The 16,136-nt window shown below is 34.5% G+C and overlaps 2 protein-coding genes across 5 annotated transcripts; one reads left to right on the top strand and one right to left on the bottom strand.

The window, feature by feature from the left end:
* The first annotated feature begins 2,350 nt into the window (after window positions 1–2,350).
* On the top strand, window positions 2,351–7,134 carry LOC110613923 (probable protein S-acyltransferase 1). Of its 4 annotated transcripts, XM_021755343.2 has the most exons (11): window positions 2,351–2,639; window positions 2,721–2,855; window positions 3,449–3,515; window positions 3,625–3,721; window positions 4,971–5,067; window positions 5,204–5,287; window positions 5,660–5,700; window positions 5,834–5,899; window positions 6,002–6,061; window positions 6,254–6,305; window positions 6,405–7,134. In XM_021755343.2, the coding sequence occupies exons 1-11, from the start codon at window positions 2,480–2,482 to the stop codon at window positions 6,491–6,493; spliced, it is 948 nt and encodes a 315-aa protein (XP_021611035.1). In that variant the 5' UTR covers window positions 2,351–2,479; the 3' UTR covers window positions 6,494–7,134. The 4 variants fall into 4 exon arrangements, 3 of the variants coding, with proteins under 3 accessions (XP_021611035.1, XP_043811993.1, XP_043811994.1); XM_043956058.1 differs by lacking the exon at window positions 6,002–6,061; XM_043956059.1 differs by lacking the exon at window positions 2,721–2,855.
* A 752-nt stretch (window positions 7,135–7,886) lies between these two features.
* On the bottom strand, window positions 7,887–8,851 carry LOC110613235. The gene is made up of 2 exons (XM_021754259.2): window positions 8,214–8,851; window positions 7,887–8,121 (listed from the first exon to the last, which is right to left on the bottom strand). The coding sequence occupies exons 1-2, from the start codon at window positions 8,790–8,792 to the stop codon at window positions 8,005–8,007; spliced, it is 696 nt and encodes a 231-aa protein (XP_021609951.1). The 5' UTR covers window positions 8,793–8,851; the 3' UTR covers window positions 7,887–8,004.
* Between the last annotated feature and the right edge of the window lie 7,285 nt (window positions 8,852–16,136).

Below are 16,136 nucleotides of genomic sequence, written 5' to 3' on the forward strand. Positions count from 1 at the left end.
ATCGAAAAATATTACATTTATCCCCACCTTCTTATAATATAAAAGGAGAAGAATTATAGAGAAAATATATGATATTCTCTCACACAAAAACTCTAAGTAATTCTTTTCATTCACTCTCTTCTTTAGTATTTTAACTTAAGCGTCGGAGTGGCTACTATGAACACTCACAACTACCTCACATTCTCTTCTTTACAGGTCTAAACTAATCACGACGTAGCTCCCTTCCAGTCATGTCATCAATCTAATCTTTGCAACGTCATTTCCAAATAATTATAAAAATTATATTTATACTCAAATTAAACATACAATTTTTTTTTAATTATAATATTCTTATCTCCAAAAAGCTCTAGCAAATATCCATCGCAACTAGAAATTCTGTAGCTAAAGCCATTTGCAACAGATTATCAAACTCTTGATGGTCATTTATTTGATATGAAAATTGAGTTGCTAATTAAGCGACATATTTATCATTGTACGATGATTGCTAATTTATTCTATTGCTAAAAGTGACGCTAATTTCTTTTCTTTGCGTATGATCTAATCGCCTTTGATGCATCAATATCTTAAGGAGATATAGTAATCCTTTCATATTTTGCGAAAAGCAATCTATTGAATGGGGGAGAGAATTTGACTTACAAGAAAGAACCAACTCAGATTATGCAAAAAGTTTGTAAGAACAAAATGATTGATTCTTCTAATTGTAATTCATTACATCAACCATTCTACAAAGAATTAAGCTACTTAAGAGAGGAATTAAGCTACTTAAGAGAGAGAAGAGAATATGTAAAATTCAATATCTACATGAAGACTAGTATCTTAGTTGGATGCTCAAGACGCCAAAACCTTGAACTAAATTGCAAACTTTATACACTTGAATTATCACCAAGTTTTTTCTTCTTCTTTTTCATTTTTTTTTTCTTGAAATTTTATTAACTTTGAAAGCCAATGAGTTCGAAAAGAGCAATATGCTGTTATTTAAGAATTGAAATGTCATTTTTCAAAAGTGGGAGGACCAGTCTGCAATTACTAGCCAACTTTGCATGTCACACCTAAACTGAATTGTTGTGGTAGATAATGAGTAGTCCAAACAAAATTTTCTTTCTTGAAAAATCTGAAAAGATTAGATTTAATTGAAATGTCGTATTGAATATTAGATGATAAAGTTATTATCATAATTTTGAAAATTAACTTAATTTTAAAGGTTAGCAATTTTACTATTATATATATAATATTCGGAATAATTATAAAAAAATTAGTAATTTTGGTAATATTAAATTATCAAATGATAAAATTTTCTTTTAATGACTAATAATTATATTTAAATTTAAAATAGAAAATAATTTTATTATCTCAGTTAATTTAAATTTAATAAATAAATAATGATTATATGATTATAAAGTGGTAACATAATTCAATCATATAATAATGATAATTTTATTTTTAATTAAAAATTAAAATTGTTATAATATTAACCTGTTAAATAACAAATTGAAATTTATTAATTGATAAAGTGATTATATAAAATAAAAATATAATATAAAATATATAAAAAATTATGAGTGAGGGTAGACAATATGTAATACACATTAATAAAAAGTAGTATTAATAAATAACTCTAAAAATCTTTGCAATTAAAAATTTTATGAAAGTTTAATTTAATTAAATTTTTTTCTTGTAATATGTTTATTTAAAATAAAAGAATTTAAGAATTTATAATTTAAAAATTTTTCAATATGTATAGAAATGAAATAATAAATTATTTTATAAGAATTTATTTAAATTTATTTTTATAAAATTATTCATACTAAATGAAAATATAATTTATTTTATTAATTAATAAAATTATTACATTATTTTATTCTCTACATAAATTTTTGTGTTATTGTTTTATATAAATATAATAAAATTTATTTGTAAGTTTTTTATTATAAAATATTAAATTTTAAATTTTTCTCTATGACATATAATTAAATATTATTATTTAAAATTGAGCTTATTATTTCAATAATTATTCATAAAAATATTAATTATAATAAAATTTTAATTATAATTTTATGATATTTATTTAGTAAAATATCGATTAAATCTTGATTTAATTATTGTTGAATTTTAAATACTTAATTTATAGTCTTACTAACTGGGGTTGGATTTAAAATATTTTATTAAATTTAAAATAAGTTGATAAATTAAATAATTTATTTTCATAAAATATATGAATATTTTAATTAAAATTTGAAATGAGAATAAATTAGTAAGTTTTCAAAAAAAGGGGGTCTTAATTGTAATTCTCCCTATTTTACTTGCTAAAATAAATAGTTTGTGATGGGCTTATTGACGACTTAGAGATCCAAGTTCATGGGTTACAGGCTCAAAAATGTGGGCTGATGCTGACGGCTAACGACGACGAGGAGGAGGAGGAAGAAGATGGAGCAGTAGAAAATCAAACTCAGAGCTGAATCACAATTTTTGCTTGAAAGAAATGCAGCAATTCCACGCTCAGAGGAAGAAGGAGCCGTTTCTAGCTTCAGTTGGTCGCTGCACAATTTCCTGTATCTTGGCACTTCTGACTCAGTATGCACTCTCCCTCGTCCCTCGGTTCTTCTCTGCTTCCTTTCTTCTCATTCAACTTGCTCTCTCAGGTTCCCCAAACTCCTCCCTTTGAAATTTCTCTATGATTATTTGCTTTGAAAAATTTATTAAGGTTTGGTTCTATTATGCAGTTGTAGTGCTCTTGTTAGTTGTGGGTTTTGGGAAATGGTGCAGGAAGCTTCTTGGGGTCTCTGCTTCAGCTCCAGCTTTTGTTTTCTTCAATATTCTCTTCGTTTGGGTTGTTTATTTCGTAATCGTTCGACAAGGTGGACTTTATTCTCATGGCTAGTAGAATTTTCTTGTTTAATTCGAATTGGGTTGCTGTCTAAATTAAGAAACTGTGGATCGCTCTTTTGAGCTGGTACTTACAATATTTTCAAGATGGGTTTCTGAAAATATTTCAAGTCCAATATTTCTGTTATCGATGCTATGCATATTTTAGACTGTTCATCATCAAAATTGAAAGAAGTAGCATTGTCCCGGTAGAATAATTTTGGTCAGTGACATAAATTATGACATGATAGATTTAGTTGATTTGAATGATGATTTGTTTTTGGCCAAGTGACTTTGTGATCTGCACTAACTGCTAGGATGTGATTAAAAAGAAAAAGAAGAGTTAAGGGATTGCTTATTACTGACAAATTCCAAGGTATGACCACAGACCAGTGACAAATAGTGGTTGTTGTTCATTGGAAGGCTGTGGCAGCTTATGCTCCAAAAGCTATATGCTTGCACCTTGCTATGGTTGGGTGCATGCTATTATCATTCATCACTTAATAAGAATATGTATGTGAAGAACTATTAAAAATGGAAGCTGTTTTATTGCCTGAGAATGACCTTCAATTTCCCTGTTCTGCAGCCATTCCATATTTCATTGATGCTGTGTTCAATGGAGAGGTTGCCATGCTCTTCATTGGTGTATGTAGGTTGTTCTCTCTCTCCCTCTGTCTCATTGTATCAGGCATTGAGAAAGAAGATTTTTTTGCTTGGTTTTGTCATCTATGCATTAAGAATGCATAATTTTCCTGATGGCAGTATCCTATCAAGTGATCCTGGTTTGGTAACTCATGGGTCTTCCCATTCAGACAAGCTCGATGAAATTAAAGCTTTTGAAGTTGAAGTTCAAAATGAGGTTGTAAGCTTGAACTGAGCCAACAATAAGGATTATGAATTATGACTAGCTTTAACAAATGACATGTCATGGGTGCCAGTGACACTAGTTATTCCATCTTTCTTATTTTTAACGCTGCTATTATTTATTTTAGTTATACTTCTAACCTTCTATTTTTAGAAACATAGAATAGATAAGATAGCTTTGGCTTGTTTCATGTTTTCATAGGGACTGGGGAGATACACCAATACATCCTTGTGGATGTCCCACAAGAAAAACAAACAAGAAAAAACTAGTGAATATATAGAAGGGGAAATCAAGCCAAATTGGTTTAAGCCATTTTGGCGGAGGCAACCCCAAGCTCGACCTATGAATCTTGTTGACAGTCATTTGTGCTTTGCCAAGGCAGAAAATTGCATGTGGTAATAGAGCATATCACATTCTAGGACCCCAAAAAGCATGGTGGGAGCAGTGCTGCAATGAGCTAGACCTTGGTGGTTCTGTGGGCTAGTAAAAGAACTAGACCCACAGAGCTGAGCCAAAATGAGAAAAGGCTAGACTGTAGATGGCCCACTATATGCAATACAAGTGACAACTGGACCTATAAATTTACATCTAATCCAGTTGCACTTGAGGGGGAAGTGTTGGATGTTCCACATCAGAAACAAACAAGAAAAAACAAGAGAATATATGGGAAGGGAAAGTCAAGCCAAATTGGTTTAAGCCATCAAGCCCGACTAATGGACCTTGCCAACAGTCATCCGCACTCTCCGAGTCAGAAATCCTTAAAGATAGTTAAAAGCACAGTTCAAATGGTTTTGGATCTTTGAAATGCAATGGTTAAATGCTGAACTAACTCGGCCGTTAATCTGATGGATTTTTGGTTTTATCATGTTATTAAATGTTATTGAGTTCTATCTTGTTGGTTTAAATGAATTTGAATCTCTCTGTTTCTCCCTTAATGTCAGGGCATACTTTACTCATCTAAGCAAAGTACAGGTGCCTTTTTGCACTTTAGAGTTCTTATATTTGCTAGTGTTGCATGCCAATTGCCAGTTTATTTCCATGTCCACATGGGAAGGCTAATTATTTATTAGCTGCTTTGATTTGTAGCCCTCTTCATTTCTTCTTCTCCTCATTAAATATTAGCAACTTTCAAGTTTTGATATTTTGCCTATTTCTCACTCTTTAAATGCTTATATTTGGCTTCTGTCTTTGCTGTTCTCCGAATATGATTGTTTATTTGATTGATGCCTTCATATTTTTGCAGAGTTCCTCACTGTTGAAGAGGGTTAGATATTGTAAGAGCTGTGAGGCATATGTAAAGGGGTTTGACCACCATTGTCCTGCTTTTGGGAATTGTATAGGTGATTACTGTCTTTTCTCACAATTTTCCTTGTAAGATTGATTAAAGCAATTTCAGAGAGCTTTTCTTTTTATTTATTTTTTTAATGGCCTTCTTAATTTTTCATGCTTATAATGCTTAATAACTACAATATGCAGGGCAGAATAATCATGTCCTTTTCATGGTTCTTCTACTTGGGTTTCTTACTACTGAAGCTTCTTACGTGATGTGTTCATTTCAGTGTAAGCTTATGCAGGAACTTTTCTGCTGCTCCCACCTCTCTCTAGCCATTGTGGATATTTCGTCTTCTTGCATAATGCATACATCAGACAAGAGACATTTTGCATATTTCAGACTATATTAGTGATTAGAATTTCTCATCAGATCAGACAGTGTTCCTAGATTCTTGAAGGATGCATCTCAGGTTCTTACTTCTTAGTTATGATATCCTAGATTTTGAACGTTGTATGAGGTAGACATGATATATTAAAGTATTTACAATTTCCAACATACTGTGCAAGCTTATGTTTGAGCAATGAAACTCATCAATGCATTCATCTGCTTAGAATTACATTCTACTAGCACTAGTTCATGTGTTTGTGTTTTATTTCCAGTTGCCAGAGATTCCAAGATCTTAGGTGGAAATAGGTTTGAGGTAGGCCATCCTATGCTGGTATTATCCAGTGTTAGCCCTTCCATTATTATGTAATCCTAAATTTGTTTTAGGTATTATCTATCAGGCCTATGCAGTATGTCTAACATTTTTTTTTCCTGATGTATGTGTATAGATTGGTCTGGCTGGAAGTTTGGTTATCAGTACAATGTTATTCACTCTTCTCCAAGTACTATGGCAGGTCTGTTTGTTTTTGCTTGATATCCAAGTTCTAGATTCCTTGAGAGCTCATAATTGAAAGTATTCTGTTGCACTATCTGATATGAATCTTTTTAATGACTAGGGGGGGTTTATGGCATGGCATATATATTGTATATGCTTTAACATCAGGACTGATGAGTGGGTAAGTTCCCTAATGATTGTAGCATTAAAACAGAGAGGTGAAATATTTATTCCGCGCAAGAGATAGAGGGAGAGTTTTTTTTCTATGTTTATTAACCAAGGAGGGAAAGATATCGCCTTCTGTAAAATAAGCTAATTCAGTTTGCAATATAGATTTTTTTTTCCCCGAGTTTAATGTTTTTTTTTCCTTCAGATAAACTGGAGGAAATACCCAGAGTTTCAAGTCATTATTCAGTCCCAGCCAGGTAAATATATCCAAAATATTGGTTCACTGTCTATGGCATCAATGCCAGTGCCTCAACTGAAATCTGAAGTTTCTTTCCTTTTTCTTTTTGTGAACCCAGACAGAAGCTTCACTGAGATGAGGTTTACAAATCCATATGATAAGGGCATTGTTCAAAATGTGAAGGAGTTCTTTACAGTGAGAGACTGATGGTACTAATGCATATTTTGCTTGCTGTGCAAACAATGAATGGATGTTCATTTTCTCGTGTTGCATTACCTTCCAAGTCGTGAAGGTACGTGCATCCATATATCCAAGTTTTTTCTATAGGGCCTGTTGGAGTGAACTGATATTTTATGTAAAAACGATCCAAGATAAACCACATCAATTCATATAACTTCCCTTTTGATCTAATAATCCCATTTCTGCTGGAAGTTGACCATCTATTGTCTACCCCCTTATTTCAAGATAGAATTATGCACCCCTTAGAATCGCTTGTAGCAAACTTTAGTAGAATTTCTTGTTTTCTGCACGATGTCCAAAGGAAGGTTCAAGGTTTTTTGTCTTCTTTCGGACACCTTAACTGAAGTACAGGGTGGCAATTTCTTCAATTAGCAAGCGTGCTGCTCTGCTTTGAGCCGGTAGCCATTCCCTGCTTCTCCATCTCAAGCTGGAGCTGGCTTGTGTTGTGTATATGAATGTCTGGAAATATGTAATATGCCATATTTTAGATATTTATAATTTACCTGTATGCCATGAAAATTAAGTAGTGGATATTGTAAAACTGCAGCTGAAGTATGGTTTTTGACAAAACGATAGAACATTTGTGATCGCTTAATCCTTTTGCTAAATTTCCCTGTACTGGACACTGAATATTCTAAGGAATTTTTCCTTTTATCTATGGAATAGGGGAAGAGGGGGGGGGGGGGTGAATCTCACAAACACGTCACTCAAGAACTTTGTTTAGGTAACCCATATGCCAAAGCAGCTGGATATGAAGAATATTACTGCAAGTTAGCTAGATTTCTTAATGGACTCCTCTGGCTTCTTTATCTCTCCTTTAGGAACAAGCTGGATTTCATCTGATCCATCTTAGCATTCTCAGGCAAACTGACCTCCTCAAGAACTTGCCGCTGCTCCTCTCCACGCAATGCCACTTATCGTCCTTCTCCTCCTGCCCTTTGTTCCTCTCTCCATTAGTATGAAGAATTTTACCTTAAACCTCGACTTTCACCTCCTCTTATCTTGTGTACAAAGACATCAGCTTAGAAAACGTGAGCTTCTGGTGTCTCCTTCTAATCAATTCTTGTGTTAAATTATAGCTGAAGTCTCTCGAGCCGAAGCAGACACAGCTGAAAAAGCCATTCAAAAGGATCCTCCCATATATTGGTTCTAAAGCTGAAAATGAGCGATATTGTTGAAAATATATAAGAACAAGAGGCCTTGATAAGATCTTCAATGGTGTTGCAACGAGATAAGTAAACTTTTGGAAGAGTGGATGCAATGGGAAGTCAGCTTTATCGGCAGAATGAGAGGATTTGCCTCAGAAAAGAAAATTGAGATTGAGAGAGTTTTAGAGAGAGGAGGTAAATCAAACCACCTTTCTGGAGAGAAGTAGAACAGCCAAATTTTCATTAAATTAAATATTTATATATAAATACATATAATTATTATTTATATTTTAATTAGTTATGCATACATCTTAATGTAAACTTTTAAATCTAACAATTATTAAGCTTCATATCCTTGTGGTTCAGATTTTCCTCAGAATTCTTTCCAATGAACACATCTGTGAGAACGGCATCAGACTCCAACGAGGCCTTCACTATCTCCAAGCACTGAACAAAATCACAAACAGAATAATAAATTTTGTACGTCCCAAACAATTAAAAATTAAAGAAAAAAAAAACTCTTGAATAGAAGATGAGACCTTGTTGATATTAATCTTGACCTCACGAAAGCTAGTATCCTTGACATTGAATTTCTTGAAGAGATCAACAAGAAAAATACTAGAAAGTGGTAAAACCCTCAAATCATCCATCACTATATACTTGGTTTCACCTTCTTTAACAAATCCCACCTCCGCTTTCTTCTTCGCCGCTGCCGGAGCTGAAGATGGAATACCGAAGACAGGGCTAGAAAGAGTAGCAGGCGAAGTTTCAGACTTGAGTTGTTTTACAGGAAAAAAGCTTTGGAGAAGTGGAGGCGTGGACGTAGGAGAGGCCACCTCAGGTTTCAGTAGAGATTCTTGAACTGTTTGCGATAGAAAATGAGTGGGTTTCAGATTTCTTACACTCTCAAACACTCTGCTTAAAGAACTAGACAAATTCATGTCATTTTCTTGAAGAATTCCGACAAGGGAACCCAATGGGATCTGTAAGAAAAAAAAGAGGACGTCCACGAAAGCCTTGCCTGACTCTGCATATAAGACCTTGTTTGATTGATTTTCTACGAGGAGATGCAAACTCATGTCCTCAGCTTGTTTTGCAGTTGCAGTGGATCCTTCCATTGCAATGTATCTCTGCTTAGTTTTTAGATTTTTCTTTGTTGCAGTTTGGCGCAGGAAGAGTTTGTATTATATTTAATATTAAATTACTATTTAATCCCTATGAATAAACTCATTGTTAGTATTTTAATTTTAAAAAATATATTAAAGTATTCGTAACATTTTAAAAAATTTATTAATTAGTCCCTTTATTAATTTTACTCATTAAACATTGCATAAAACTCTCAATACGAATAGATTAATTAATAGCATTTTTACAAAATTAAAAAAATTAATTAATGAGATTTTTTAAACTATATGAAATAAATAATAAAACAATCAACTTATAAAATTTATAGAAAAATTAATTAACAATTTTTTTTAAAATGTTTAAAAAAATTTATGTATTTTTTAAAAATTGAGAATTAATTAATAAATTTTTTTTATAATATGTAGACTAGATAGTAATTTTTTCTAGTGGGTGAACTTCAATCCCATCTGCAAACTTAAGCTTTAAGTTATAAGACTATTATGTAATAATCAAAAGCAGGGGAATGGTATATGTCATTTCATTAATACTAAAGTCATCTCTTAACTGAAGTTTCGAATTGGAATTGATCGGAAAAGCAAATGGGGACCGTTCTGTACCATGTAAAGAAGCGTTTGTCCTGCTTTTGGACAACCAACGTTAAAGTAAATGGAAAATGCTTACCATCTGCTTGCACTCACTTTCTTTATTATTGTGCTGCCAAAACTTCATTCACTGTCTTTTACATGTTTATTGCTGAAAACAAATAAAATTATAAGAAATTTACTATTTTGTTATTGTGTATTATTATTATTATCAAGTCAGTTTATATTTTTATAAATCTATTAAAATGTTTTTATTTTTCTTTCTGTGAACGAAATTATTTTTTTTATTTTTTTCCGTTAAAAATAGATAAAAGATGGGAGAAAATTTTTAAAATCTAATTTTACTCTCAAATAAAATTTTTTATTTAGTATTTGGATATTACTATTATTAACAAATCAGTTTCTACATTTTCAAAAATATATTAAAACGTCCTTATTATTATTTTTATTAACGAAATAGTCTCTTCTCCTTTTCTTTCTCCTCCTCTTTAAAAAAGAAGAAAAAGAAGAAGAACTCCTCATCCTCAAAAAAAAAAAGAAGAAAAAGAAAAAGATGATGATAACGAAGGAGAAGAAGAAGAAGAATCGCCTCCTCCTAAAAAAAAAAAAAAAGAAAAATCGAAGAAGAATCAAAGAAGAACCAAAGAAGAAGAAGAGGAAGAATCGATGAAGAAGAAGAAAAAGGAGGAGGAGAAGGAGGAGGAGGAGAGTAATTTGGTATTTTGATATATTTTTAACAGTATAAATAGATGGAAAGACTATTTTGTCGACAAAAAAAAAATAACGTTTTAATAGATTTCTGAAAATATAGGAAATGACTTGTTAATAATGATAATACTCAAAGATTAAATTATAAATCTTCCTAAAATTATTTAACACGTCAAAAAATATCCTACACTCAATAAAAGGTATATATATAAGAAAAATAGGATAACTTTTTATTTGGTCTTAAAGCGAAACAACTCTAACTCCCTCTCTTATTTTCTTTTTCTTCTAACTCTTTTCTACAAATAAAAGGAGTACTTTCACTATGAAATTTTATATCTAATTAGAACATTGAAGAATTCTCGGTGATTATCTCTCACGAACGCTTGATCATTTTCTGTTATTTTATAAATTTCTTTAAAATTGATAAGTTATGAAATTTTTAAATGGAAATGAAAAATTAAAATTAGAAACATACCTTGATTTATAAAATAAAACAATCAAATTGGTGATAGATGGATAATATTAAAAGCTAATTAATAAATGACTACACATAAAACAAACCCAATAATATAAATTAGTAAACTTTGAGATTATGCAGTTTGAATTAATTTTAAGACATAGCCACAAGCTGAAAATCAATTATAGTGTGAAAGTAGTAGAAGAAGAAGAATTTCCAGTAAAATGAAAAGCAGATTGGGTGGCTGGGTGGGCCAATGAAATAGCTTAGTTGCATCAAAGAGTGAGATCATATAATTCTAAAAGTAGCATCACCTCTGCTTTTAATGCATGACTTTGAGCAAATTCCAGCTTTATAGTCTCCCTTCAAGCATACATCTTTCTTTCTTTTAAATAATGGACGGATAGAATAAGAAATCTATTGAGTATTATACTTTTAAAATAAAAAGTAATTTGAGCCATAATTATATTCTGCATTCGTAACTCAAATATAAAATAAAGAATAATTACATTTTCTTTTTCGAAAATTTAAAAGTCTGTCTCGTGAAAACAATTAACGATACAAGTGTTGTGCTGCTAGACGAAGCAGTAAAGTGCTACACTTTAGATGGTGAAAGTTCAGTAGTCGAAAATATCACTAACATACGCTCTGATGTTTTTTTTAATTGAAAGATTTGTTTATTATCAATTAATTTTTATTACAGAATTAAATCAGATTAAATGATATTTTTTTTAAATAAAAGATTGATAGAATGAAAATTGGAATATGAGGTTTTTTATTATATATTTAATCATGAAATTAAATTAGGTTAGATGTATGCCTCAGTGTAATAGAAAGATATACGTATGTTAATCTTGAAATCTTAAAATCAATTTTCGGTACCCGCAATTTACTTCAAAACTTTAAAATTTTAAATATTATTTTTTATTTAAAATTAAAAAAATATAATAAATTAATTTTAAATTCTTCAAAATTCAGCTCAAAATTTTTGCAAGCATTTGCATGTTACAGAAATTGACAATATGCAAAGCCAGCCTGCCTAAATGCTTCGGCTTTGGGCTTAATGTGATTACTGTGTGGGAAAACTGTACCATGTAAATAATTTTACTTGATATAATGGTTATACACTCAATAAATTTTCCATTATGTATTTAAAATTATTTAGAATTTGTTCTTTAAAAGTATTTAGAATTTAATTTTATATTTTTAATAAAATTAAAAATACTTACTATCTTATCTTTATAATTTGACCAAATTAATTAAACTCTCTTTATATTTTTCAAATTAAATTAAAATATCCCTCTAATTTAATTCCATCAATCATAAAAAATATCCATCTAAATTAAATATTTTTAGCCCTTAATTCATAAAAAAATTCTTAAATTACCCTTTACATAATATAAAAAAAAAAAAAACCCATATTATCGAACATCTTCTTCCTTTCCTCTCCCTTTCTCTTCCTTCTTCTGGCAAGTTACTCATTACATTATACAAATTGATCGGTTAATTTATTTATATTTACAAGTGATGATCTGAAATTCAAAAGAGGGCAAAATTTCGGTATGGGTATCTCCTCTTTTTTCCATTATCAGATGACTATTTAATTCCTTTCTGTACCTGTATGGGTATGGTTTTAGAGGCATAGGGGTCTGTAGTCCTACTGAGCCATCAAATCGAGTAAACTGGACTTTGACATCTCGGGCCCTGACTGTGTTAGGTCAGACTTGCTATCCTGAGACTGGACCATGACCAAGAAAGTGGACTGATGTGCTAGGTTATCATGAGACTCTGTCCTGATCTTCTCTTATAGGCTTAGTAAGGACCGGGGTGTCCGAGACCCAACTATTATCAAGTGTCCTTTGCCCGCTCGTTAATTATTCCATAATTAATGAGGGAAGAAATCCCGATGCCCCAATTATTACCGCACGGCTCTAAGAACGCTTTTATCAAAACGTCTTTTCTCCGCCTTTACCCATTTCAAACTTTCGCTTTCGATTTCACTCGCTACTCTGCCTCTTGCGCTGCTTCTGCTGTCTTGCTCTCTTTCTTCTTTGTGACCCTTACTTTTTCAATCTGAGGTACATCTTACTCCCCCATTGATTCTACTAGAATTCCTAATGTCGTGGGTCTAGTGTCTTCTGTCACCCCTTCTTCTCTTTCTCGTTATTTTTCTAGCGACTATACCGACACCACCATCTATAGAATTAGGGCCCCTCTTCCTAATGAGAGGATTGTACATTCTAATCCCCCTCCGGCAGGTCCAATAGATACCCAACAAGAGTGTAGCTTAGTCTTTTTTGTTAAGTAGCACGACCTGGGGCTGACCTTCCCCTTCACCCCTTCTTAATCGAGGTCTTCTGTCACTTTAGGGTGACTCCTCGGATACTCTCTCCAAACTCCATTTTGTTCATGTGCTACTTCTAGTCTATTTGTTTTTATTGGGGTTTTGTCCCCTCCATCGAGTTATTTTCTACCTTCTTTCACCTAGCCCAGTCCAACTATGGATTTGACTACTTTGGTCCCCGAGCTGGGTTGCCTATATTCATGGGGTATAAGGACTCGATCAAAGGTTGGACCGATGCTTTTGTGGTAGTCGAGTTCAAAGAAAGCTCAAGGATCATGTAATACCCGGCTAGACTCCGGTATCGAAATTCCTACCGTCCGGTGGAATCTCAGATGTTGAAAACCTCTAGAAGGGTAAAACCATATTTTCATAAAATGTTTTAATGTATTTTATGGTTTTAAGCAAGAAAGGAATTTGAGTTTTGAATGAAAAGACCAAGGAGGTATTTCCAGGTTCGGCCGCCGAACATTGGATAGTTTAGGGGGGCAAGTTAGGCTTCCGAAAGTTTCAAAGGTTCGGCCGCTGAACCTCATGTTCGGCCGCCGAACTTGCATGAGTTTTGGAGGCACTTTAGGCTGCCGAAAGGTGGTCTGACAGCCCTTATAAAAGGGCTCCATGGCCGAAACGGGCGAGTTTTCTCCCCATTTTCGGCCACGGTGAGTCCCTGCTCTCCCATGGTTCATTTTTTTATTTTTTTTCCTCCGATATTTAGAGTTTTAACGAGTTTTATCTTGATTTGAAGATATTTGAGCAAGTTTTGGAGCTTGGAGACCAAAGAGTTGAGATCTCCCCCATCTCCAAGTTAGGATCGTTTCTCCTCTAGATCTTCAAGAGGTAAGCTTCGATCCAGCTATTCTAGTATGTTTTAAACAAGTTTTATGAGTTTTGTGGGGTAGAAATGCATGTTTAGGTTATTGTTGGTTTTATGGGTTATGTTGAGTTTTTGAGCAATGTGGGTTGTTTGATGTGTTTTGGTTGGGGTTTAAGTTAGTTTGAGACCCCTATATGCTTGATGGCTTGAGTTTGCATGTTGTAGAATAGGTAAATGCATGTGTGAATGGATTGGGAGGTTTTTATGCATGAAAGAGGCTGAGTTCTGCCCTTGGAAAGAACTCAGGTTCGGCAGCCGAAGGCTCTTTCGGCCACCGAACCTGCCTGTGGAGTCCAACTTTTGGCTGCCGAACCCTGCCCCCGAAAGTGGACTTTCGGCTCTGGAAGGGAGTTTTGGCCGCCGAAGGTGCCGCCGAACATGCATGAGTTTCGCCTCTGGAGGGAACCTTTGACCGCCGAAAGTGCCGCCGAAGGTGCATGACTTTCGGCTCTGGAGGGACTTTTGGCCGCCGAACCTGCAGCCGAAAGTGCCCTGTTCAGCCTTCTTTTGCATGATTTATGTGATTGTTTTATGGTGTTTTAGGGGGGTTTTGGGGAGTATTTTAGAGTCATGTTCATGGATGTTTGGTCCCTCATTTGAGTCCACCTGTGTAGATTCGGACCCGAGGAACCGAGGACCCCAGCAGTGAGTCAGCTGCTCCAGTGTCTGGTCAGAGCTAGCCAGAGGTGAGTAGAATAACTCTTTATGTTTTAAAGTAAACAATGAATATTTTAGCATGATTCACGCATCATGAATACCATGTGATATGTTAGGGTGCTTGCATTAGCATTCACGAATATGTTGCATTGCATTTTATGTTGTTGATGTGGATGAATGTTGAATGATCCATTAGTCCTCGTATGATACAGTATGATATGATGATGATATGGTATGGAAGTCCAGGAAGACCCATTCTATGTCCCTGGCACTATGTAAGAGAAAGTCCAGGAAGACCCATTCTACGTCCCTGGCACTATTGGATATGTAGAGGACTATTGGTGACAAGTTCATCCTTAATGTGATTTGTCTGTGGCGTGATGCATTCCATTATAGCATATGTTTTAAATGCTTTTATTATTCTGCTCACTGGGCTCTAGTAGCTCACCCCATTTCCCTAATCCCCCAGGTTTGCAGGTACGGGATAGGCCAGGAGGTCAATGTAATACCCGGCTCGAGTCCGGCATTGGAATTCCTGTAGTCCGGTGGAATCTCGGGTGTCGGAACCCTCGAGAAGGGTAATGCATATGTTTTCCAAGGTATTTTCACTTGTTTTCATGTTTTGAAGTAGTAAAAGAAGTGAGTTTTGAAAGAAAAGCAACAAGGGAGAAATGCAAAGGTTCGGCCGCCGAAGGTCACTTTCGGCCGCCGAACATTGCATGGTTGCGGCTTCACATTCGGCTGTCGAAGGTGGTCTGGCCAGCCACCTATAAAAGGGCCAAGGGTCGGTGGAAGGAGGTTATTTCTCCTCCACTTGCAGCCAGAGGTGAGTTTCAGCCTCTCCTACGTTGACTTTCATGTTTTCCATGATTTTCATCAAATCTTTCAAGAGTTTTAAGAGTTTTGGTGACTTATGAAGGTTTTGAGCAAAAGAACCAAGTTTTGAAGCTTGGAGCTTTGGAAGAGCTTTTCTTCATATCTCCACGTTAGGATCCTTCATCCTTAAGTTCTTTAAGAGGTAAGTGAAGATCCTGAGCTTCTTTGATGATTTGGAAAGGTTTTATGAAGTTTGTATGGGTAGTATGCATGTTTAGGTTTAGGTGCGGTTTTTGGTGATTTGTGGTGTTCAACCATGTTTAAGTGTTATGTGCTATGTTTGTTTGGGGGTTTAGGGTAGTTTTAGACCCCTTTGTGCATTTCTATGTGTATATGATAGTTGGGAGTAGTTGATATGCATGTTTGTAGGTTTTTGGGCAAAGTTTGCATGAAACAGAGCAGGGTTCTGCCCTTCGGGCAAAACCAGGTTCGGCCGCCGAAGGAAGGTTCGGCCGCCGAACCCCTTGTGGAGGCAGTTTCGGCTGCCAAAGGTTGCCCCCGAACGCTAGGCTTTCGGTTTAGACAGAGACTTTCGGCCGCCGAAAGAGGGAGTTCGGCCGCCGAAAGTGTGTGAGTTTCGTCTCTGGACGAGACCTTCGGCCGCCGAAGGTGCCGCCGAACATGCATGAGTTTCGTCTCTGGAGTGGGGTTTCGGCCGCCGAACCTGCCGCCGAAAGTGCCCTGTCTAGCTTTCTTTTGCATGTTTTATGTGATGGTTTTAGGATTGTTTAGAGGGGTTTTGGGGAGTTTCTTAGAGATGTTCTTGAGTGAGTTTGGTCCCTCATTTGAGTCCACCTGTGTAGGTACGGACCAGAGGAATCA

Source organism: Manihot esculenta, chromosome 4 (genome assembly GCF_001659605.2).
Source record: "Manihot esculenta cultivar AM560-2 chromosome 4, M.esculenta_v8, whole genome shotgun sequence".
NCBI classification, from domain to species: domain Eukaryota; kingdom Viridiplantae; phylum Streptophyta; class Magnoliopsida; order Malpighiales; family Euphorbiaceae; genus Manihot; species Manihot esculenta.